General features: G+C 39.8%; 1 protein-coding gene across 3 annotated transcripts in view; it reads right to left on the bottom strand.

The window, feature by feature from the left end:
• Nucleotides 1-247: 247 nt before the first annotated feature.
• Nucleotides 248-24,309, bottom strand: part of LOC143337728 (ras-specific guanine nucleotide-releasing factor RalGPS1) — a 96,280-nt gene continuing 72,218 nt past the window's right edge. For 2 of the 3 annotated variants that reach the window (XM_076757479.1, XM_076757481.1), the window contains 10 exons: nt 23,797-23,864; nt 13,726-13,852; nt 12,704-12,855; nt 12,458-12,506; nt 11,477-11,557; nt 9,541-9,646; nt 9,349-9,441; nt 8,197-8,302; nt 8,011-8,102; nt 248-6,868 (listed from right to left, as the gene is read on the bottom strand). In XM_076757479.1, the coding sequence (XP_076613594.1) occupies nt 6,839-6,868; nt 8,011-8,102; nt 8,197-8,302; nt 9,349-9,441; nt 9,541-9,646; nt 11,477-11,557; nt 12,458-12,506; nt 12,704-12,855; nt 13,726-13,852; nt 23,797-23,864 (904 nt within the window). In that variant the 3' untranslated portion in view covers nt 248-6,838. The remainder of the gene's footprint in view (nt 6,869-8,010; nt 8,103-8,196; nt 8,303-9,348; nt 9,442-9,540; nt 9,647-11,476; nt 11,558-12,457; nt 12,507-12,703; nt 12,856-13,725; nt 13,853-23,796; nt 23,865-24,309) is intronic. The other variant, XM_076757480.1, reaches the window with a different exon arrangement.

Here is a 24,309-nt window from a genome sequence, read left to right as displayed (position 1 = left end):
TGGAAAACTGGGAAACTGACTTGAAGGCCCAGAAATCCAGAGCCCACAAGCAGTGTCAAATGGTTTGTGCAAATCTGATTGAAAATGTGTTTGGGAATGTGCAGCACGAAACACCATATCAACTCATTTTCCCTTGATAATTATTCATAGCGCCTGTAGTTTCCAAAGCGGGGGCCAGACTATGACAGAGCTTAATGTTTGTGACAGCAGTACAGATGCACCGCAGAAACTACATAAAGGCAACAACTTTCTGTACAGAAATTTTATTCCCAATTCAGTGTCCGAAGCTGAAAAATACAGCAACATATAGCAATGCCATGGTAAAAAATAATTTAGCAAAATAATTACAGACTGATAATCACGACCCAGTGGTTATCTTTTTCACAGTTACAACACTAGAAATTTTGTACACAAAAAATACATGCAATGTCCCATTGAACGCATTGATCCGTTTTTTGCTCAGAGGACTAGATAAAAAACAGAAACCTGTTTAGATCCAGTCCAGTATCAAGGCAGTCTGTGAAATAATCAGGAAACTGAATCTATAGATTTGTGTACATGGACACGAATGTTCCATTTTTTGTGACACTCAGCAGGACTTAAGGACAAACACAGTATAACGTCCACATTGAGACGTGGTCAGGGTGGACGGATGGGTCAAACACAAGAGTCCAGGGCTTGACTTCAATGTGAAACCAATAGTCAATGTTGATTGTTTCAAGGAAGCAGCTATTTTAGCCAAAACCAAGCAAGTTTTATTTTGAAAATCTAACATTGCATATTTACACATTCATATTTCATATTTATTATTGCTAACTTGACTGCAGGATGAGATCATCAGTGGGCGTGGTGCAGGCGTGAAAGATACTTCCCATTGAAATGCATTTGTTTGAAGTCATGCTGAGAGTCACTAATCCACTAATCCTTTAGATTCCAATTCAGGACAAACTGCTCTGAGACTGTGTTGTTGGATCTAACACATACAAGTATCAAAAACAATAAAAGAAGCTATACTTGTTGAAATACTTCATGAAAACAAACTGGACAATGATACGATGTAATCATGTACACACTGATGCTAACATACACTACACTTGCATCAAATGTATTTGGATAATCAGTTGTAGAAAAAACACTGCTAAAGGGGAATGAGGGCACTGATTCTAAACTGGTGGTTTGTGAGAGAAATGTTGGGTCAAGCTGCATCTAAACTAACAATGGCTGCATTTCAGAAAACTTTCTGGCACATGCTGACAAGGTAGAGGATGATTTGAGTTATTTGGGGAACAAATCATAGAAAAATGTACATTTTAAAACCCACTTATCTCATAGGTACAGTTCACTTGCCTGCTGTCTGCTGCATTCAAAGATTTGTCAAAATTGGCTCTAAAAACACATTTATTTACTGTGTAGAGGTAAGTAAATGAAAACTGTGGTGGCACATAGTTGGCATGAAACTGATGAGTCAGATGGCCAGTGTGTAACAATTCAAGCTAAATCACGGCGAAGTGTATTAATTCTTCAGAGGAACACACTCGTATTTTGGAGACTGTGGTTCTTTGGCTCGTGGTTTAATTGGTGTTTGTGTGTGCATGATGCTGTCACCCAGATCTTGCATTCCTTTAGTGTTATCTAACACACACGTCAGCACATGAACAGTATGTCAGACACTATGATATGAAGTAAGGTCAGCAGTAGACTGAACAAACCACAGCAATGACAGAAAGCTCTGAGATCCATGATTTCAGCATCAGTGCCACCATGTTATTTTCGCCTTGTGCAAAATCAGAAGTTCTCAAGGAACATGAACTGGCACTGATATCCAGGTCCTGATCTGTCCTGTAGTGTATACACTTTTTCATACCACTGGTTAGTTTTGGCTAATTTGACTTTGATCATTTCTTACAATGGTGCAAGTGTCAGGAGTGCTTCATTACTGGCTTTCTATATGGATTTTTGGATGAATGAATTGTCAGGCAGTGAATTTTACATCTGACTCTGGTCAAGATATGAAACAAGCATATGCTATTACCTGAACACGTTCAACTGTTTCTTTCATTTGACACATTTACGAAAGTTTTGAAAAAGCATATAAAATAAATAACAAAGCTGAATATACTTCACAGCAACAGCGGAGGGACGTGAAAGCAAAAATGTTGACGAGTGTCTTCACTCACTCATTCAAACTGTGTGCAATGACAGTCAGTGTAGAACATCTTGTTCAGCTGAACTGCAACAACCACATAGTACAATAGTAAATACTAAAGAAAAACACAGGCTCAGTCACAGCTGATGAGTGGTAAGAGTGGACATTTTCTGGTGTATTTATGAGGAATGCCTAATATTCCTCAGTGATGAGAGGAAAATTAGATCCTAAATTTTCCATTTATTCCATTCATTTTGACAGTCAATTAGTCAATCAGCAAACCTGTGACGCTTGTTTGGGTGTGTAATCCATTACATGACATCTGCATTCCTGAAAAGTCGACACTACATGAGCTCATAAAAATAATGTAGCATTGACAAAAAATAAATGCACACCTTTTAAAGCCAATATGGAGGAAAAGGCTCAGTTCTTTGGCTGTTTCAGGAGCTCTCCTTATTATTTTGATAGACATCATGAGGACATTATGGGTCACACTTATATTTTTGCATTTTTTTGTTCTCTGTGCGATATGCTTGTTCTGTTTTTATGATTTTTATCCAAAATGATTCATTGTTATGCTTGTGTTTTATGTCACGCTTGCTGCTCTGTGAGGCTATACTTTGGCAAAGCAGTGCTTTGAGGTAAATGTTAATGTCAACATGCTCACACTGCTAACATGCTGATGTTATAATGTTTGCCACGTTCACCATCTTAGTTTGGTGTGTTGTCATATTAATGTGTGTAAAGTAACACTAAACACGAAGAATTTTTTTCAATGGGAATCCTTCCAGCAGTTGTTGAGAGGTCTCAGCCTGGAACAAAGTGGTGGACTGATTGACTGAATGACTGACTAACAATGCTATCCCTTGAGCCAAGATGCTAGTGTGACCTTAAACATAGCTTTGACATTCCTCTACTGACCAGCTGACCTACCTCTTGCTACTTTTTGACTGACATACAGTACAGTACAGGTCTGTTCTAATGTTCACTGTGATGGATTACAAGACTCAAGCAAGATTTTCCTCGCCTACAGAAATGAATGGAATCCACTGAATGCCTGAAACGGTGAAAACAGTCTGAAACACAGCAGCATGACTTCCAGAATGATTAGCTGTGTTGTATATGTAAGTATATGATCTGTAGTAAATGGGCTTAAACAAGTATTATCACCACTATGATGCTGTAGAATTTAAGAGAGCCTTCATGACCGTGTTCATCTGAAGGCAGACAATAAGTCTGGAGAAAGAATTGGACTAGTTGAAGAAATCCTGACTATTAGTCCACTAAAGATTTTAGTCAAGTACAATACAGAATGAGTTCTGAAAAACTAAACAATTATAAAAAAAAAACAAAAAAAAAACACTAAATTATTAATATTCTTAACAATGTGATTATCCTTGACAAGTGATGATTTCATTCCTGTTTTTCTGTACCTCTGCCACCATGACAACTCATATCATAAATGACTGACAGTTATGATTTACAACAGGGAAACAATATGACATCCATTAGTAAATGTTTAACATCATTTAAATTTTCTGAGTTCTACTCTCAAAGGATAATTCCAGTTTATGACAACTTCAATCTTCTTTTCATACCTTTGGCTGTTGTTTCCATCAATCATGAAAACACTGTCCCCATGGTAAGAAAAAGATCTGGGAACATCAGATGATCAGACAAACCAGATTATCTAAACCACTTTATTTGTGGGTCCATAAACTGTGTTGGGTTTTTTATAACAATAATAATTTGAACTTTCACCTTCATCTTGCCTTCCTGATAAATTAATAAGTAATAATAAGTAACCTGTCAGATGCTCATGTTTGATTTAATGTGTGATGTTTAGTGATGTCTGTCCATCCACCTTAAACTACAACCAGATGGACCAATCCCTCCTGGGTGTTCTGGGTCTGCCTCTAGGCCTCGCCCTTGAACTTGCCCCTAAAACCACCGCAGGGAGGGGTCCATCATCATCATCATCATCATCATCATCATCATCATCATCAGATGCCAAAACCACCTCAGCTGACTTCTTTCAGTGCAAAGCAGCAAGAGTTCTACTCCTCTACGACCTCCTGCTGGACATCTGACCCTCTCAAGGTCTGGTGTGCTTAACAAACTAGTACACACAATGTGTCATCCGGCCATGTCTGAAGGACTTTCGTACCTCCGCACAGCTGGCCAATCACTGCATAATGTAGGTGTGGTTGTTGGATTGTCTGTTTCAGAAAGTTAGAAAAATTGCTTGGCCACAATGCTCGTTCTTTCAAATGTCAGAATTGTGGGGCCTGCATTGGATAACATCTGTAAGTTACAGTGACTTTAGCATTACTTCACACAGGGATTGGTCAGGTGTGTGGAGTACTCGTTTTTCATTTATGTAATTATTTCTGTCACTTTTCACATGAACAACTGAGTGCAACACTATGAATGTCTTCCCAGAGGGACGGTCAGAAAGTATGCATCGTTATCCCCATATACATCACATCTGCCCCCTCTATGACAGCCAGCTCTTCACTCTGAGAGTGAAGGCAGTTATTGGCCAGCTGTGTGGAGGTATGAAAGTAAACAGTGTAGCTACTTCGAACTACTTCAGTCACTGTTTGCATCAGTGCAGTACAAAGAATGCCTCAGAGAAAAGAGAGACACATTTTGACATGTGTGTGTCGTTGTACCCTTTGTAAAATTTATCTCACCGATCTCTAGAACAGCTGACTCTTCACCCCTGCCTTCCAGTGTGGCCATTCAGAACACCTTTAAACACTCTTTCCTTCAGACATGGCCAGATGGCACATTGTGTGACCTGTTCCTTGCCTTGAGAAAATAGCTCAGAGCAGCTATGAACACGTTTGCCTTTAGACATAGTTGGACAACATCATACAAACTAGCTGTTTTCCAGCATGACCCACTCCTAATGATGCCTTCTTCCTGTCTCTATGGATGAGCCAAGCCACAAGGAAATTCATTTAGGCATCTTGTACATGCAATCTCATTATTTTGGCCATAATGTAAAACTCATGCCCATTGTTCAGGGCTGGAATAGAGAGCAACCAGTAAAAGTAACTGCGGTTACTTTGCCAATACAAGAATCTTACCAAGGACGTGGCACCAATCCACCTGTCCATCCTATGCATCAACTTACCCTCACTAATGAATAAGACCACAGGATATTTAAACTTAACTTGCTGTGTTCCCAAATCTCAGTAATCACCTTGGAGAACAATGTCATTGTCACTGATAGGAATGATTGGGGAAAAATACAGTCCAATCCAAGTTGTATCAAAGCGGAATTATCCTTTAAATTCAACACAACATTTTGTTTTTAAAGCATGATTATTGAACAATACCAATGCTAATGGAGTTGTCCCTTATTCCAGTGTCCTTCAGATGGAGATCAAACAATCTAAGTTTTAGGGTGGCTTCCCACCAAGAGTCTCTCTGAGGAGCGGCGTCCTGCAGCAGGTGTTGAACAAAGATAATTCATCGTACCATTTCCCTTTGATGGCCAACTGTCAAAAAATAAACTCTTTTACAAATAAATACAGTATTTACACACACATGATTGTTGAAAACTTGGTTACTTCATTGTAAATTGCTTTAAATTTGCTGCCTTGACATACTGGTGTAGACAACAGCTGGCTGTCCTGTCGGTTACTGATTTAGCTATCACCTTGTTCAGTACTGTTTCCATGGTGTTTGACAAATTTTGATTTGTTCTGTACAAAATATTAATTGTTGCTATTTGTAAACCTTGTTATGTACATCAACAAACACCATTTACAGGAGGACTACCAGCTGAGGTAGCGAGGAGTGAACAGGTGAACTGATCCAGGGCTGCTTCTTCATTTGACCAACAATTCAACACAGGCTCCTAAAGCCAACATCATGATTCCATGTTGTTTTTGTATGACCATAAATTCTCTTATTTTGGAACAAACTCAGTCCAGCTCGTCACAGTATGTCACAGCACTGAAGGTGATGAAGTCTCATCGTCTGTCCTTTTTGCTACAGTGCTGATCTTGAATGGTATTAATGAAGCCTTCAAACAGAGTCACGTTTTTCATGCTCACATCTCCACAAGTAAGGATGTGTGTTCACTTTGCTGCCTACTCCTCTTCCTCGATATGATGCTGAAATGCAAAGAAAACATTGCGAAAGCCATTTCATGAATTTAACCACTTTAACAGCAGGAGCGTCTTCTCAACTCTCCATGTTTAAAAACTGAACTCCATTTGAAGGCCGTATAACACTGATCTGCAAACCGTCTGCAAACATCATTCAACTAACACTGTTGTCTACATTTGTGCACTGAAGCATCTTTTCATCCAAACAGAAACCCAACATGGGCCAAAAAAAACAAACTATGTGCTTGCTCACATGTTTTTAGCAGCATAATGAATAACAGTGAACTATGAAGCCTAGGGAAAGAAACAAGGGACCTCCTCACCAAAGTATTCCAATGACTAGATTTTTCCAGAGTTTACATTACACTTAGTCCTGATGAAGACGACAGCAGGTATGTTGGCATATGCAGTCACACATCCAGTGTCCTAGAGCTTCTCCTATAGTGTCAAATGCATCTTGACTCCAGTTTCAGTAGATACCATCAATTCCACTGTGTTCCATCATTTAGTCTGTACTCCCAAGCAACTGGTTTTGGCACAATAATGTCCTTCTGGATAAGGTCTGCTCTCATTCAAATGACATGAGGTTTGCTGGTATCTGTTGAGAGAACAGAAGAGATACTTGACGCACAAATATAGAAACAGGGAAAGCTGCTAACTCTGTCAAAAGTGAAATATCATATACAGAGGCAGCTCTGTGTCTGTATGAAGCAGTTTTAATGTACTTTTTTTTGGCTACCTGTAAGCAGTGCAACAAGCTATAAATTCAACACCGATATATTATGACCCTATAAAAATATGTGTGCTATGCGTCGTGAGGCAGCAGTGCAGCCTGTCACGAGAGTGTACTGTTGAGACTGTGTTTGCTAGCATGGAGTACTGATCTAACTCAAGAGGGCATTACAGGCACTGAGGGCATGTACATGAGAGGAACTCTGTGGACACTTCATTTCCCCACATCTGCAGATGTTGAGAGCATGTATGCAGGAGAGGACCTGTGAATGTTCCACTTCTCCATAACTGCTGTTGCTGTTGCTGCTGGGTGACAAATCATACTGGAGGGAATGTGGTAACAAATTAAAAAAAAAAAAAAAAAAGGCTGACTGGCAAGAGATTGCTCTTCGTCACATTATACCGAAAAAAATCACAGACAAACTCTTGGCTCAGGATGAACATCTCTGCTCGCTAGAAAGCTATCACACAGAAATGGCTGCAATCCTGGGAAACTGATCAATATGTAAAATACTGAAAACATTGGACTACATATATCAATATAGATGAATAATATAAGATGAAACTCTATATGTCATTGACATTTCTTGAACAATTATAATGTTAGCCATGCCCATGTCTGTTCTTATTGCCTGAAAACAATATTTGGGTGTTAATTTATCATTTCAAGACATAGAAAAGGAAGTTTCTAATTAGCAAATTTACTTTCAATATTTATTTTTGTCTAAAGAGTATATTCATGCATTTCAGTACAAACTGAATTAATCAATTTATAATGGTACACAGTGTTGAAACAGATGGAGAAAACAGTCTACTCTCTGTTGGTGTCTCCCTCCTTCTATTGATGAATTATTTAGTTTTTAGTTTTGCTGACTATACTGTATATCCATATAACCATATATTGCATATTTCCACTTCCATTCATCTGTCTCCTCTGGAAAAAGAGTGGTTTCATCTGACCAAAGCTGACCCATGGTCCAAACAGATGAGCGTGTGTGCTGAACATACCTGAGGTCTACTACTTCTACAAGCCTCTTCCAGGTTTTTGTGCCAGATGATCGCTGAAAACCTGGATCCTGTCTGGAACTTGTAAACATTGCCTGTGAAGTGATACAAATTGCTCTGTATGATTATCTGAATTTAAATGAAGGACAAAGAAAACAGCAGGTACTCTGTTGGTGGTGTGGAACTGACCTTTGTCTGGGTCATTGAGCTGGAAGATGTTGGGTCTGGCAGGGTCATCTGGCAGTACCACCATCCATCCAGTAACACACACCTTCTTACATGGGCTGGACTTATACTGTGGCAAACATCAGTGGATCAGATTTACAGCAAAGATGTGAAAACTAAACACATTCAAGCAGTCATAACGCCAATAATAAAGTGTCCTCCAAAGGATGTTGCTGTACATAATGATGACCAGGTGTAACTCCACTAGGGGTGGGTGGTACACCAGTTTTGCCACTGTCATGTTCTGACACAACATGGATTTTGCAATACCATCATTTCCGTGATAGATGCTTTCAGCAAATTAAAAATAAAGTACTTTACTGTGGCTGTGATAACATGCAGGTACAGGCCTGCCCATGCACTCATAGAACTGGAGCGACATCCAGTAACTACTATTTTCCTCGCTATAACGGCGACTCTAGTAACGTGGAAGATGTGGAAGGTAACATTAGAAGAAACACATGCAAATGCATGCAAGAACAACACAATTTCATTTTCATTTACTCCCACCATCCGAGGAAGTGCATTAATTTGATGGAAATGTCCCTCAACAATGCTTATCCAGACCTAACGTCATCTCCACACTTAATACTGCAACACAAGCTCAGCTGGTTTTGTTGGGACACGAACAGCTCGTCAATGCACGTCACAGACATGCCCAATGGTACACTCACTATTGCATATACATAATATACTTTGGGTTTTCTGACAAATAAATGCTGTTGAGAAGCCTAATTGTGCCCCTTTTGTAACTCTGAGAATACATCACATTACATTTACTAATTAACCTACATTATGAGACAGGTTAATACCATGATATAATACCATCACCACAAAAAAACAAAAAAAAAAAATCTGATTTCAAATTTTCATCATATCACCCAGCCCTAAGCTCCACCTCCATGCATGACATGATTTTTTCTCCAGTTCTGTCCAGCACTGAGTCTGCTGACGTGGAAGCAAGCATTCAGACAGACAAACACAAAAACACTGCACAAAGGTTTATGATACTGAGACTTGCTTTGAGATTGCAGGATGAATAGCAAAGACCTGACACTCACATCACAAAGTCTGCACAGTTTCGTGTTATTTCTGTTCTTTAAGCATCAAACTTACATGTTTCCTCTCAGAGGCCCTCAGTGCTTTCGCCCCATAGAATGTCAGTGTTGATCCAGACAGAGTGATCCAAAATCTGGTCCATGATGACAACTGCAACACAGAAAATAAACAGAAGATAATTCTTTGCTCACATGTTGGACCATATTTGGGGAAAACAAAGCAGCTTAAAGAAATCAAAGTTCGCCTCACCCTGGGCTTCCGTCCCTCCTTCAGCAGTGTTTTCCTTCGCAAGGGTCCTTCAATGGTCACACTGCCGGCCTCGCTGCATCCATAGCAGGAGTTGGCAGCAGAGGAGCTAATCATTTGGGGAGGTGGAGAAAAGTTGCAAGGGGGGATCCAAACACAAAACACTGTGAGCAACTGAAACAGCTCTTCTGCTCAGCATTCAGACTTCAGTGTGGGCAAGTCACTGTTTGACACCATGTGATGCTGTTAGGACAGTGGCGGTGCTATGGTATGTGCAGATTTTCTTCTCAACCAAACTGACTTCACTAATTAGTACAGAGGAGGAACTAGTCCTTTAAGTGCCTGTTTTATTAAAAACACACTCTCTGCTGACTTAATGCATAAAAAGTGGTTAGTGGCACAGGAAAATGTATTTTGGTGCCATTTGGGTGGCTAACAGGTGCTGTTATATAGAGCTACATTAAAGTCTGGCAGTCAAAAACGTATTTGGTATGTTCAGCTATGAGAAATCTCTTGAACAACAGACAAACAGACTAATTTTTCATTGACATCAGCCTACTGCTGTCCCTGAGAGAATGCTACATTTCACTTCATGATTATCCAGTCTGGATCCATGTAGCCTTTGTAGAATAAATGCAATATCAGCAAACTGAAAGGAACACATTATAGTGTGTTCACACAGCAGTGTACAACAATCACAGTGAATGACCTCAAGAGAGCATGCAAGTTAAAAATATTGACAACATGGTTCCCAAAGTTAGCTTTTCTCATAGTCTGATGAATAAGACAGACAGAAGACGAACATAGAGCACACCACCTCTGTGCAGTGATTGCCACAGGTTGTAGAACTGAAGCAAAGTCGGCCAAAGTCATGATCTGACCTGATCAAAATCACTTGTTCTCAGTGACCCCACTAACTGGGGTTACCTGACATTTCTAAAACATATGAAGACATTCTGCTGATGTTTGAGCCTATAGCCATGTCCACGTTACAGCAGAAAACAGCCTTTGCCATCTTCATTATTCTGTATACAAGATTCCAGAAAAGTTGTATACACTGTGTCAAATGTAAATAAAAATGGAAAGTTATCTTCTTCTTTTTTTTTTTTTTTAGCATCCCACAACTTTACACGTCTTTTCGGGCCCTGTCCAAACTCTCCAAACTAAAATCGGACATATGATATTTTGCTTGTAAAAAAGAAAACTTAGAGCTTTGGATTTATGCACACTTGAAGGCACTAGCAGTTAGCATTTCAAAGTTCTTTTCTTGATTCATAGCACAGTATAATGGTTTAAACCCAGTTTTGGATTGTAATCAAAGGCTCAGTTCACCCCAATTAAAAAAAAATAGATGAGATTTTCTCACTTACTTGTAGCCATGTAAAGAGTTTCTGTAGGATTTTTTTGGGGAAATCTGTATCTCAGGCTGGGTATTGGCATAGGGATTGAGATTTAAAAAAACAAAAAACATCTTGCCCTGTAGGCTTCTGAAACTTCTGCCTCCAAACCAACATTGGTGCTTCACAGTTTTTTTTGTGTCCCTGTTATTCTGGATCAACAGAAAGCATTTTCATTAAAGAAGTAGTCCCGATCAAACTTCTGACAATGTGCTCTCTTGTTTGTTTTGGTCTATTGTTTTGTTGCTATTTGCTTTTGATTTTGTTTTCTTTTGATAATTTGGTGAACTGACCCTTTAAAGACTTTGGAGACTACAACATCGCAAACTTCAGCCAATGGACCAGTAGCTGCTCAGTGGAATGTACAGCCCACAGCCATTTCATTTCTTAAAGCTGAGCTCATAATGACACCTGACTTCCACCAGCATGCAGTAAGGGGATGAGGTGAGATAAAACACATTAGAGTGAGTCTAGGTTCTATTCCCCAGTAAAGATGAGTTCATTCTTATTTAAAATGATGTTATTCTCCCACTTCACTGTACCTGTAAACATAGCTGCGGCTCCGGGGCGAGTTGCGAAGCGGGACCCTCCAATTGGGGCCCAGTGTTGCGTACATGCGGCCCCTGTTTGTCACACATTGTCACAGTCAGTCTCAGGGCCTCATAGGATTGGCCTTTTGGTTAACAGAACTATTCAGTGCATCTCATTGGACCAGAAGAACCCAGAGTGCACACTAAAGCCAATTCAAACCATCTACTGAGATACTGATCCCTCTGAGACCAAACATGGTCGTAATGATCAACCACAGCCTGTCTTTAAGCTGCCACTCAGAGATACAAATGAAATATTTTCTATACATTCTTGCTGTGACAAACATAGATATACAGTATGATTAACTTCACATAGGATGCTGGCAACATTCAACTACAGTGATATTATATGCATGATGAATATGCTGGAGGTACAGATACAAACTGCTGGCACAGAAGTACACGTCTCAGACAAATTCAAATAAAGCTTAAAGGATAAATCTGGTGATATTCTACATCTACTGTCAACAAATCTCATGTGCAGACTTAAAGCAACAATGGTTTCCTAATAACACGTATGTATGTGTGTATCAATGCCTGATATGTCTTCTGCCTCTGTGCCATAGAGCTCCACTGTAGACAAAACACATCACTGAGCCACACTGTTGCACAGGGAGACAGTATTGACAAACATATTGTTGACATATTGTTGGTTTAGTCTTTTATGGGATTTGTTGACTACTAGAAAAATTCTAATTACTGTCATCCTCATTCTTAACAGAACCTTGCTGTAGGTCTATAATCACTTTGAAGTGGTGACACCATCTCAATAGGATCATTTTTTTGTTCTTAGTCTGTTGTCTTAAGAGTTGAAAAAACAATTTAATGCTGTAACCTTAGTATTTGTCAAAGTGATTAAAACCTTTAAGGATTAAATGATTATATGTGAGGTAGGTATTGCAAATTATACAGTATGTGATAACTGGCTCTCACCTCTCCATCCCAGGTGACAACTCTTCCCCGAAAGAACTTTCACTGCTGCCTATTAGAAAAAAAAAAAAAACAAGAATAAAGCACAGGTTTATTATTTGGTCTCAAGTTTAATTAGGCATGTTAGGCACTGTAAAGATATTATCAGCAGAAGCTGGTTAATCGATAAGAATTGTATTTGTCATGAGTAGAATATCAATGAGCATTACTGTCCTAAACAGAAAGGAAATGCTGTCAGCACATACATACCTAATGACAGACCGTTGGACACAGATGTGCTGTGTGGATCATTTCTGACTGGACTCTGAGACTCTAAGAAGCTGTCATCCAGCAGGTGTCGTGCTTTCTCTATGGGAAACGTGGCACTCCTGCTCTCAGACATGCCATACTGACACATCATACTGTGGACAGAGATCAACCAGCGGACAAGTGAAACATACAGATGGTTGTTTGAAAGCTGTTACAGTTCATTTCACACTCACGGAGCAATTTTCATTGAAGCTCAGATTCCTTTTTTCCAGCTTGAGTTTTGTTTCTTTTCCCATCAGTTTTCAGATCATATTACCCAGTGATGTAATGGCTGAGATCTGAGAACATCTCAGACTGGTTTTAAACCTTCAGACTTGTTCATTGTATGTTAGAGCTATGCGCACACAACTATTCAGCACATTAGTAATGACAGCCAGAATTACAAACAATGTAGAAGGAAGGTGAATGGAACTCCAAAAAACTGGATATTGTCTGTAGTGGAATGTACATTTACTCAAGTACTGGACTTAAGTACAAATTTGAGATACTTCTATTTTACCAAGTATTTCCATGTTATGCAACTTTAGGCTTGCATTTCACTATAAAGAGAAAGACTGTACTTTTTACTTCACTGCATGTATTTGACAGCTGTAGTTACTTCTTACTTTACCAATGAAATGCTCTGTACATCAACACGGCTGTTTTCATTCCCTCTGGCTGATCTGACCTATGGTCAGGAGTATGCTGGGTTTTCCATGATGTCACCAAACTCTTTATACTCATAAGAATAAAAATGGGATAAGTCTCACCGCAGCAGGTACACCAAAACCAACAGAAGGACGAGGGAGATGTCAACCAAGCACAGTTTGTATTGTTTGTAATATTCCACTCCCAGATATATATATACATATGTGTTCACACGCACACACACACACACACACACACACACACACACACACACACAGGGATTTGATTCATACAACAAATTAAATGTATCTTTGGGAAAGGCCTGTTATACTCACTTGTTTCCCAGACTATGGCTCTTCCTGTGGTGAGAGGGAGGTGGGGTGGGGATATGAACCCCCACAGAGGCGTCAGGGCAGGTAGGCCGCCGGTTATACCTCAGAGAGGCAGACACTTCAGACAGACCTGAAACACAGAAAGCAGGTCATCTCACTAAAACATAGTGGAATTTGCTCTCTACATTTAACCCATCCCTGAGGAGCAGACAGCCACTGTGTGACATCCGGGGACATAACTCCAGTTCTTAGCAATGTGCCTTGGTGAAGGGCACTGACAGCAGAATTAATCTCAGATACATGTTTTATATGTGGGGGAAACCAGAGCCCCTGGAGGAAACCCCTGCAAGCAGAGAGAGAACATTCAGACTCTATACAGACAGGCCCTGCCCCAGAGGGGAACACACCAGGTGCTAACCACCGAGCTTCTGTGCTGCCATGCACTGAAAGCTTAAGAAGCAGAAGCAAATGGGGCGGCAAGCTCTTCACATACTTAATTGGTCCTCAGTTTCACCTCTCAGGCTACCGATGGGCTGCCCTACTTTAACCGTAAAGGTAGTTGGGTCTGTATGCAGTCTGAAAGGAATGCCTCAAGACACTACTCAGGGCTGACAAAAGGTACTGCCAACTTTTTTGGGGTAAAAAAAATTGCTTACTCTATTTATTTATCCACAGTTAAAGAGCCGATATTATGCTTGTTTAGTGTGTTATCTAACTTTTTTGTGCAACGTTACAAAGCCCAGAGTCCACAGCAAAGCAAGCTATTCTCTCCCAGAGGAAACTCTGCTCCTGAACTGCCTCAAACACCTTGTCAGTAGTCCAGACTTTTCTTCCGTTACTTGGTGACCATCCGACCCGCCTGGCTGTCTGCCGTTGCTATAAGAAGACGTGGAGAGTGAGGCTATGATCAAAACAGGCAATTTCTCTGCTGTCGGCTGCAAGAATCAACATGAGTCTTCATGTTCTCACCATCTGAGGATAGACGCAGTGGATTCATTTTATAGTTGATGGAAATGTGGCAGTTTCTCCCAGAGGGACTGGAAAACTCTTGTGTGTGCTAACCATTTTACTTCGGACTGCTTTGAGGGCCAGTACAAAGCTAAGAACTAAGCAAGGGAACAACTCTTTGTTGGCTGCAAAAACCAAGACAAAAGTCTTCATCCACTTACATCTAAAGATGTCCAGACCAAACGGATTACATTTTTTCTTCATGGAAACGAGGTGGAAATGTCCCCACAATGACCGTAAAACTGTGTGTGCATTTTAATGTCGGCCTACCTACTGCTTTGGCAGCAAGGGCCGTTAATGGTACAAGCTGAAGGAATCAATATGGCCGTTAGTGTGTTAGTGTTAGTTAGTGTGTTGAATTTGGTGCCACCACGTTGCATAACTAATGTGGCTACATACAGGGAGCAATTTTGGACTAATTTGGCAATACTGAGGGACAGTCAAGAGAAACTGTGTGAAGGTTAAGACTCATTTGAAGCCAGTTAAATATGAAGAATACTAGGTTAGGTGTCAAGGGAGAAAATATAGTAGATTTTAAACGGGGCTATGTGGATAAGTTACTCCTTAAAGAAGTCTTCCATCAAATCCAATAGATGGAGCCAGTGAGACACAAAATGAGCCTCTGCAAAAAAATCATTATTTACAAAAGGAGCCAATGCCCTCAACATCTGCAGTGATTCTATCTATATCTATCTGTGAATGTGTAATAGGTCTGTCCATATAATGCTCTCATCAGTCCAGCCACAGCTCTGCCTTCTGGCAGCACTGTGTTAGATTGCCGAATTGACGCAGTGTTATCATGTGCATTAAGTACCGGTGGAACCTCTGACTCACTCTCTGTTCCCTCTCACTGGAAACCCACTGGGGCCATTCAGTCTGTGTTCAGAATGTTCATCTTGGAATACTTCGGACTTGAACAGCATATGCTGTAAGTTATTTCATGGTACTAAGTACTATGAGCCTGAAGAGCCTCATGAAAAGTAGAAACTGCTGCATTAGGAGAAGTTCAAACACTACAGAGGACATACTGACAGCTGTATCTTATTGAGCCTGCTGGGTATTTTGGTGGGGAAACAGATAAATTCCCGCCGGTGATGTACTAAAGAATTTGTTAAAATTAGAATCTTTCCTAAAAACAAAAGGAAAACGTTTCCTCATCTACAATTCTGTAATCAAGAAAACAATGTGGTAAAGTTAAAATTAAAGGAGTCCATCTAATATAGCAGGATGATGTGATTTCTCTGGCATAGAGGCTGCAGTAATGTGCCCCTAAAGCTTGCTTGCTGGGGAACTGCACACTCACCGAAATAGTGCAAAATAGGGTGCATGAATATTCAATTAAAGTATATAAATGTTATTCTCCACATAGTGGTGAATTCACCACAGCCATTTAGCTAACAATTTTAAGAGTCTACAAAATCTGTAATGTCATAATATGTTATATTATGTTATATGTAATATGTCAGTTATTCATCACATTTTGTTATGCAGAAATTACTGTAAAAAAGAGCAGAGAGTGACGTTTCTTGAGATTTTGAGCCACAAGGCCATGAGGCCAAGAGGTTAAAAAAATCGTTCTGCAGTGATTGTGTAAAAATTTGCAAACTTTAAAAAAGTGTTGAGCAAAAAGAATTTTAAGAGGGTGGCGTTTTGACAGTTTCCATTTTGAATCCAGTCCAGTGTAAGCAAACTACACAAGTTCCAAGGCTTTTAGTTGGTGCTGACATTTACTCTCAACAGTCAAAACGAGATTAAATCAACTGAAGCTAATTAAGATTAATTCTTACTAACTTCACCAAAAGCCAAAACAGATTTTTGGCTGTTGCCTGCTCAATGTGCTCACTGCTAGGTGGTGTTTGTAATCAGCCAAAGAGCATTTAGTAAAAGTTATTATCATAAATATTGACTTCTTCTCTTCATATTTACTTTCTAGTCATGCTGACATGACTGACATGTGACAACTATGATGAAAACTGGACACTCATGGTACCCAGAGGAGGAAGCCTGCTGACTCCGGTGATCCCCTGACTTTTCCTCCAGTGCCATCATGATGTTCACATTGTTGGCTCAACAACTGCTGGATGGATTACCATGAAGTTTGGTAATCACATTCATGTTTCCCACAAAATGAATTGTTGTTAAAGGGAGGTGCTCATGTTATTTTGAGTTGTCAAAATGTTCCTTTTTATGCATCCAAGCATCATTATTATTATTTGATTAAGTTCTGAATCAAGGACCTCCAGCAAGTAACCAGTGAAAATCAAGGCAGGCAAACTAAGAAGGCTGCAGCTGGTATGGTTGATTACAGATGGTTGGTTTGATGGTTTCATGAAGAGAAACTCTGTCAATCATATGACCTTCTCAGTCACTACATGTCAACTCAAGTGAACATCTATTGGGGGACATGGAGTGACATGCTAGACAGTGCTCTCCTCCACCTTCATCACAACACCAGATGAAGGATTATCTTCTGAAAAATGCTCTTTGTCCCTTCAGTGGACGTCCGTACACTTGCAATCAATGTCAAAGAGTGCTGAAGCTGTTCTGGAGGCTTGTGGTGGAAGTACACCTTACTAACCCACTTTATGTTGTTTTTTACTTTTATTTGTCATCCATCTGTATTTTAGGTGATGTGTTTTTGGTGAATAAATGTAGAAATAATTGTCTTTATACAGCTGACAGGACAGCTAAAATGAACACAGTAGAACTGGCAGGTTCAGAAAAGCAGGGAAAAGCAGGAAAGCTGTGACCCCACAAACAGATGCTGCACATGTCCAAACACCCCTTTGAAAAGTCATATTCCAGGTGATTGATGTTAGCTCATATGTCATCTTTAAGCACGTGTGCTTACTCAACTACTTGAACTGCTGCTAAATCATAACAAAACAGCTGGGATGAATAAGCCAGATTGTGGTCTGAAAATTCAATCATGAGAGGCTCAGTCACAAGTGTCCAAAAATAGATGATTTATGGAACATAATCATTCAAAAGAGCTAATACTGTCAGGATGATCACAGCCAACGTCACATAAAGCACCATCATCAGACAGTTCTGTCCCTGCTCACACTCAGTACGGATGAAGTGAGCCAATGCATCGTGTCACGTGCTATTTCTCTTGTTCTTGTCCTTGCACATGTCCTGCTCAGTCCGCCATGCCATCTTACACTCACTGTTGTACACGGAGAGAGTGAGTAAACCAAATTCTTCTGTTTGGCAGTGTGTGAAGAGTATGACAGTTGTTTATGCTGAATGAGCCAACAAGGCAGTGGACACAGCCAGAACAGGCTTTTTCTGCCATGTTATGTAACCAAACGATCATCTGACCAGCATGAGAGGTAGAAGCAAAGAAGAAGTTTTGATGAATTGCTATTTTCTTACAAAGCAGGCACACACACACGCACACACACACTCACACACTGTGGTACTAACTATGATTATTAGATTGACTCTTATGTGTAAAATGAGTGGAGTGGCCCATTAAGATTAGTCCTACAGGATCAAGTGATAAATATGCAATTACATCCCAATGAGCACAAATGCTCTTTTTAGCCCTGGATTCCAGTACAATGACAAAAGATATTCTTCAAACAACAAACCACAATATTTTGCTAACTGAAGGCCATGTCACCACTGAACTACTCAGGAATTTGAAAAAGTCCAATTGTTTATTGTCAGTTCATTACAGTGACAAACTGCCGTGCAGTCATTGTAAGGCACGCTGTAATGAGCCCCCCACAAAAGCAATTTCTCAAGTCTTCTCTTGAGGCTTTAACTGGAGGTTTTTGTCATGATAAGATTTGAAAAATAACAATCTTATTCTAATTTATCACAACAGGAAATGTTCATTACAAGACAAGCTGATGTGTCCCACTTAGAAAAATGTCTTTATGAAACACGTTTTAAGTAAGAATCTTGCAATGATCATGAAAAACTAAGCAGATTTTTTTTGTCATGGTGCACAAACCAAACGTCAACCCTGAGGTGATGTGCTGCTTTAAACCAAACATTTCCAGGTAACAGCTCAGACACACGCTTCCTTCCTAAATGATTCCCAAATGTTCTGTGTATTATCATGAATGCAGCACGTTACATTACACGTTCTAATTAACATGCAGTGAAATGGAAAACTCTCTTTCCTTTACTGTACAATCCCATCTAGTCAGTCCAGTGACAAGCACTCGATGACTATCGCTCTATAAAGATTAACACCAACAAATGGTATGAACTGTAATTATGCAAAATTTGGTGAAAAGTGGTGGAAACTGAGAGAGAGAGACAATAGCTGTGTCTATGGTAACTACCACAAACAGATCCCACCATGTGACTGGCCAGCCCACGAGACATGAGTCCATGGAAAAAGATCAATGTGTTCGGTCCCCGAGGACGCTGCTGTGGAATGGCTGACATGTTGCTACTGTTAGACTGCTATTAGCTGCATCATTAACTTACTCATGGGATGTTTTAGTCAGCCATTAGCTCTGCATAACTTTAAGCTCAAGTAAAGGTTTTACTGGTCTAACGGGCTGCGACTCACATGAGTTCATTTATCTAAAAATAAAGCTAATGTACTTTCAGCCAGGTTCCGTGATTATTAGTTGCACTGTATCAGCCACAGATGTCAAAGTTCTAACACAAAAAGGCTTCTATTTACTCATTCATCTGTGGGTTTCCTGTTGGCCAGACTCACAAATCCTTATAAAGCAAACTAAACTGAATAAAAACAGATTTCTAATGTAATCACACTCACAAGCCATCAACAACTTTTGAAGAGCAACCAGGTGTTTTTGGTGAACGACCAGTCATGGCAAAAACATTTAATGACTATTTACAAACTGAGGAGGTTTACATAAAAATGGATGACTCCATCTTGACCCAATTACAAACACTCCACCTATACATCTAGACTCTGTATCATCCAGATACCTGCCTGTTGGCGTGTCTTTGGGGCTGCAACTGCTGATCTACACTGATTGCTGCTTGTTTGTTTGTTTTTGATTACTGTTCAGGATTTGTTCGTCATTCTATAACAAATGGTTGCACAATGAACAAATTTGTAGTCCCTTTATTCTACACAAGACAAATATTCATGGTGAAGTGCAGAGGATGAGCTGAGTCTGACAGCCTGAGGAAAGAAGCTGCTCTTCGTTCTAGTGGTACAGCAGCAGATACTTCTGTATCGCTTGTCAGACAACAGCAGGGTGAACAGGCTGTGGCTGGTTTTGTCTTTTAGTATCCATCAGGCTCTGCACAGGCAGCTCCTGACATTACTGATACTCAGTAGACGGCTACCAATGATGTTCTGAGCAATCCTAATCACCCGTTGCAGAGTCTTCTGTCCTGGTCTGTGCACATCCCAATCTGTAATGTTTCCAACAGGGTGCATTTTATTGATCCTCTCTAAAAGTTAACAAGAACTTGGTGCGGGAATTTTGCCTTTGTATATAAGAACAAATGCATTTGTTTGCTTTTCTTTGGTTGCTTTCTTTATCAGGGTGGAGATGTGTGATGACCATGCAACCCGACGTTGACAATGAATGCAAACCGGTGAGGGTCCAGGCTGGCTGGGGTGTTTTTTTTTATTAAGTGCTGTAGAACTGGCAAAGCACTTCATGAGATTGGGAGTCCAAAGCACAATAGCTGCTTAGACACTGCAGGCTTTTTAAATACAGGGACAATGGTGTCAGTCTTGAAGCAAAAAAGTTACGTCACAAAGTCCCTCAGCTCTCATGGAGCTGTAGAGCAATATTCCAATGAGCTCAGTATGGTTTATATCATATCCTCATCACATGCTCTACCATCATGTGGATGACAAGCATAAGGAGATGATACATATTTCTATACATCAAGCGCAAACAACTGCTGCTTTTGTTTGGCCTACAGTTAAGAACTAATTTGATGCCTTCAATGCATTATGAAAGTCAGGCTATCTTCAGAAGGAATATTTATGACTTGCTTTAAAGCAAGTGAATGTTGATGAGTCTCGAAAAAACAAGCAGACCTGGAGAATTTGTTGGATAATTTTCAGATACAAATATGAATTTTGGACACATGAACTGTGTACGTACCAGCAACTGAGGGATAACTATATAAAAAAGAAATCTAAACTGATCCCATCATGGAAATGAATGGTGTAATCCAAATCATAGTCGACACATATGGCAGTAAAACAAGAATCTTTTTGAAATTATATCAAAGATTAATCACTAATGATGAACACTAAACTAAATTTAAAGAAATATGGACATAATTCTTTTTATCACACCCATCTAAAGTAAGCGGTTCTTGGACTGAGTGCGGATCATTGGATGTAGTTTGTTACATACTGTGATATGACGTCTCTAGTTCTCTGAAGAATTTGTACCAGGAAGTGATAGACATTTGGTTAATCTATGAATAGGAAGTAAAAAAAGCTATATGAGAAGTAGGGCAGGACCAGTAAGACTAATGGCTAGTAACTGTTGAGGAATCTTAGTGGAAAACTGACTTACTACAAGGTACAGGTGGGTGATATGACCTCAAATTTCAGCATTTTCACGGCTTTTTTTTTCCATTGATGATAATATATCACAGTATTAGAAAAATAAAAGGGATACCTAGTACATAGCCAGCCTTATAATGAGGAAAATAGTAGTCAGTGGATGTCATTTCAGTTCCATGAGTTTGTGCATAGCCTTCTACCTGCATGTTATTCCAGTCACAGTAAAGCACATTATTTTTATGCTAAAACATTTCTCACAGTAATGATGGTAGAATAAATGTGTTGGCAGAACGTGAAGGAAATATTGACAAAAATCTTTTTATAAATACATGAGACTCAAAATGCTAGAAATGGACCTACATACAATTCCATTACCAGGATTGCAAAAATAAATATTATTGAAAATGTATTAACACTGTTATGGATGTCCCAGTATCAACTTTTGTTGTCCAATTCCTTCACTATGAGGAAGCAGAAGATATGAAATGTATCTGGCACATTAAAATAACAGCTGTAGCTTATTAAATTTGGCACAGGTAATTTTTCATGAGCTACTTAATCCAAAAACTGCAGGGTCTAGTTTAAAAATGCTTAGTTAATCATCTTAAATTATTAATCTGATGATAATAAAAATGTAACTGGCAGAAGGGAACTACTGGAACTGATGTGACGCAACCTGCTAGACAGAAGATGTATAGCTCTGAGTTGTTGGAACAAATTACGCTGTCATTAAGTTACTCACAGAATTAAAGGTAATCAGCAACAGCTGCTATGATCTGCTGCTGTGACATTTGTCATTTTAACTGGTCAAAGTGACGGTCAGTGCTGGCAAAAACAATAAACTGCTCCCTGAATGTTCTTATTTTAGAGCAGCAGAGAAAAATAAATGCATAAATAACAGATTTGTTAACATTGAAATGAATTTTTGTACGTTGCCAATACAGTTGTCAGGACCCACTCATCGATGCATCCAAATAATCGTTCACTTTAACACACACTCTAATTTCCACTCACATAAGCAGCACAATTCATGCACTGAGCTCAGCTGTTGAGTAGAACTTGAAGAGCAGCGCTGTACCACGTGTAGGCTGACGTGGACAAAACACAGTGGAGAAACAAAGGACTGGTTTTTACTGGCTTTATTTTAGCTGATACAAACTCATTAAATTTGCCTGGGTCTGGCCCAGTACTGGTCCTAAAGATCAGCTCAGGACAGTCCTAGTTACTGTTATTATCTACTATAATGATTCAAATCTTTCAAATGATTACTCAATTGTCTAAGCTGTTGTCATTTTTTAATGATTCATTTTGTCCGTTAACTTATCTTCTAATGACTTCAGTATTAATCCAATGTGGACTTGTTTTATGAGAAGGCTCATGATCATGCTGAACGTCCTCACTGACACATACGTAGATGAAAGCGCAGCTCACACACGGACAGCAGCAGAGCACCGTGGTCTCTTTGATGTGGCTCTGGGCTCATCCATCTTTATTATCCTGACCTACATCCAGCTCTTGGCTTGTTGATACTGCATTACATCACCTCAGCCCCCTCCAAAGCCCGGCACAACACAAGAATGGAAAAAAAGGAAGTGGACTGGCCCTCTGCAACATGTCCTCATGGAACGTTTGCGATGCCCTGTCATGCAGGAGGAGCAGCTTTCAGAGTGTCCACTACAGCGTCCTCACCTCCATGACTTCAGTGAACACAGAGTGGTGAGGGAGGATGGAAGATAAGCAGGAAATGACAGAAATGACACTGACAGAGGAGACCAGTTTGGTTGTTTGCTTAGTCTGCTCACGACAGCCAGCGAGCTCTCAAATATTTTTTGTCCAGCCTAGTCTAAATACAATCGATCAGCTGTCAGTACAAAAACCTCATGTAACTAACTCAACCTGCAGGAAGCTGTGGGTGATCATTTATCATTCTGATACCATCTAAACACTATGGTCACATATTACGTGTCATTTATCTCTGCTTTATCTTCTTTACAAAGGGCAAGTCAGGCAAGCTAATAAGCTAAGCTAATGATACAGCTTTTCACAGAGTATATAGTATCATAATCTGTCATCTAGAGACATTGTTGGTGAGTGCTTTATCTCCAGACTCAAACAGTCAACTCTTGGTCATTTCACATAATCCCTGTCCAGCCGAACTGTGGAGTACCTCAAGGCTCTGCTCTAGGTCCCCTTCTATTAATGCTACATGCCAAAAAAATACATAGTCATAACTTTGACCGCTATGCTGATGACCCACAACTTTGTGTATCTGTAAAATTGGGAACATGAATGAAAGCTGAAGTGTAAAACTACAGGTTGTAGTTTCATGCTCTGGACTATTTCTTGGTCAGATGCAGTGACTTCCTTCTCATCATCACTATGTGGCAGACATAGGCAGACATTCCAGTAACTCACAACACCAATAGCATATTACATATAAACAATAAAATCAATCTTTATGCTAAATTAAGCTGATCAAAGATTTACTGTCTGGAAACCATTCATTTTGTTCTTCTGACATGTAAAACAAATAATAACATTTGATTAAATGTTTCTGATAAAAAGAGGCTCTGACACGTGTGTCTTACCTGCCAGGTCTTCTTTAGAGGAAGCGATGCGAGGGGAACTGTTGCCAGGTTCAATCTTCAGAGACAGCCTGCAACACATATGGTTTCCATCAGACACACCAGCCCACTGCTGCTCTCTGATCAGCTGATACTCACTACTGTCCAGACAGACATGCATTGCACACTCACTGCTGTGATATAAATCCCAGTGGTTTAATAACAGAGTTAATCAGTCGGACACTGATGCAGACAGTATGGATCTAACAGTCTGTCCATATAAAGTCAATTAGAGAACTTTTTATCATGGCTTCAACTTATTACCGAGACAATCCAATAAAAATCAGAGGCAGCCTACAGGATGTCTAACTGAACATTACTCAACTGAGCAGTGAGGCTTCACACTGTTTTCATTATCTGTTGATGTAAAAAGTGGGTTGAGACAAAGGAACACATGGTTTAGTCTCTTGGATCTAAGAGATACACAGTTATAGTTCATAAGTATGTAGTGTGCCGCATGCTTACAGTTTAAGGATA

The sequence above is a fragment of the Chaetodon auriga genome, chromosome 19, assembly GCF_051107435.1.
Source record: "Chaetodon auriga isolate fChaAug3 chromosome 19, fChaAug3.hap1, whole genome shotgun sequence".
Lineage (NCBI taxonomy): Eukaryota > Metazoa > Chordata > Actinopteri > Chaetodontiformes > Chaetodontidae > Chaetodon > Chaetodon auriga.
This window is presented reverse-complemented; position numbering and strand designations above follow the sequence as displayed.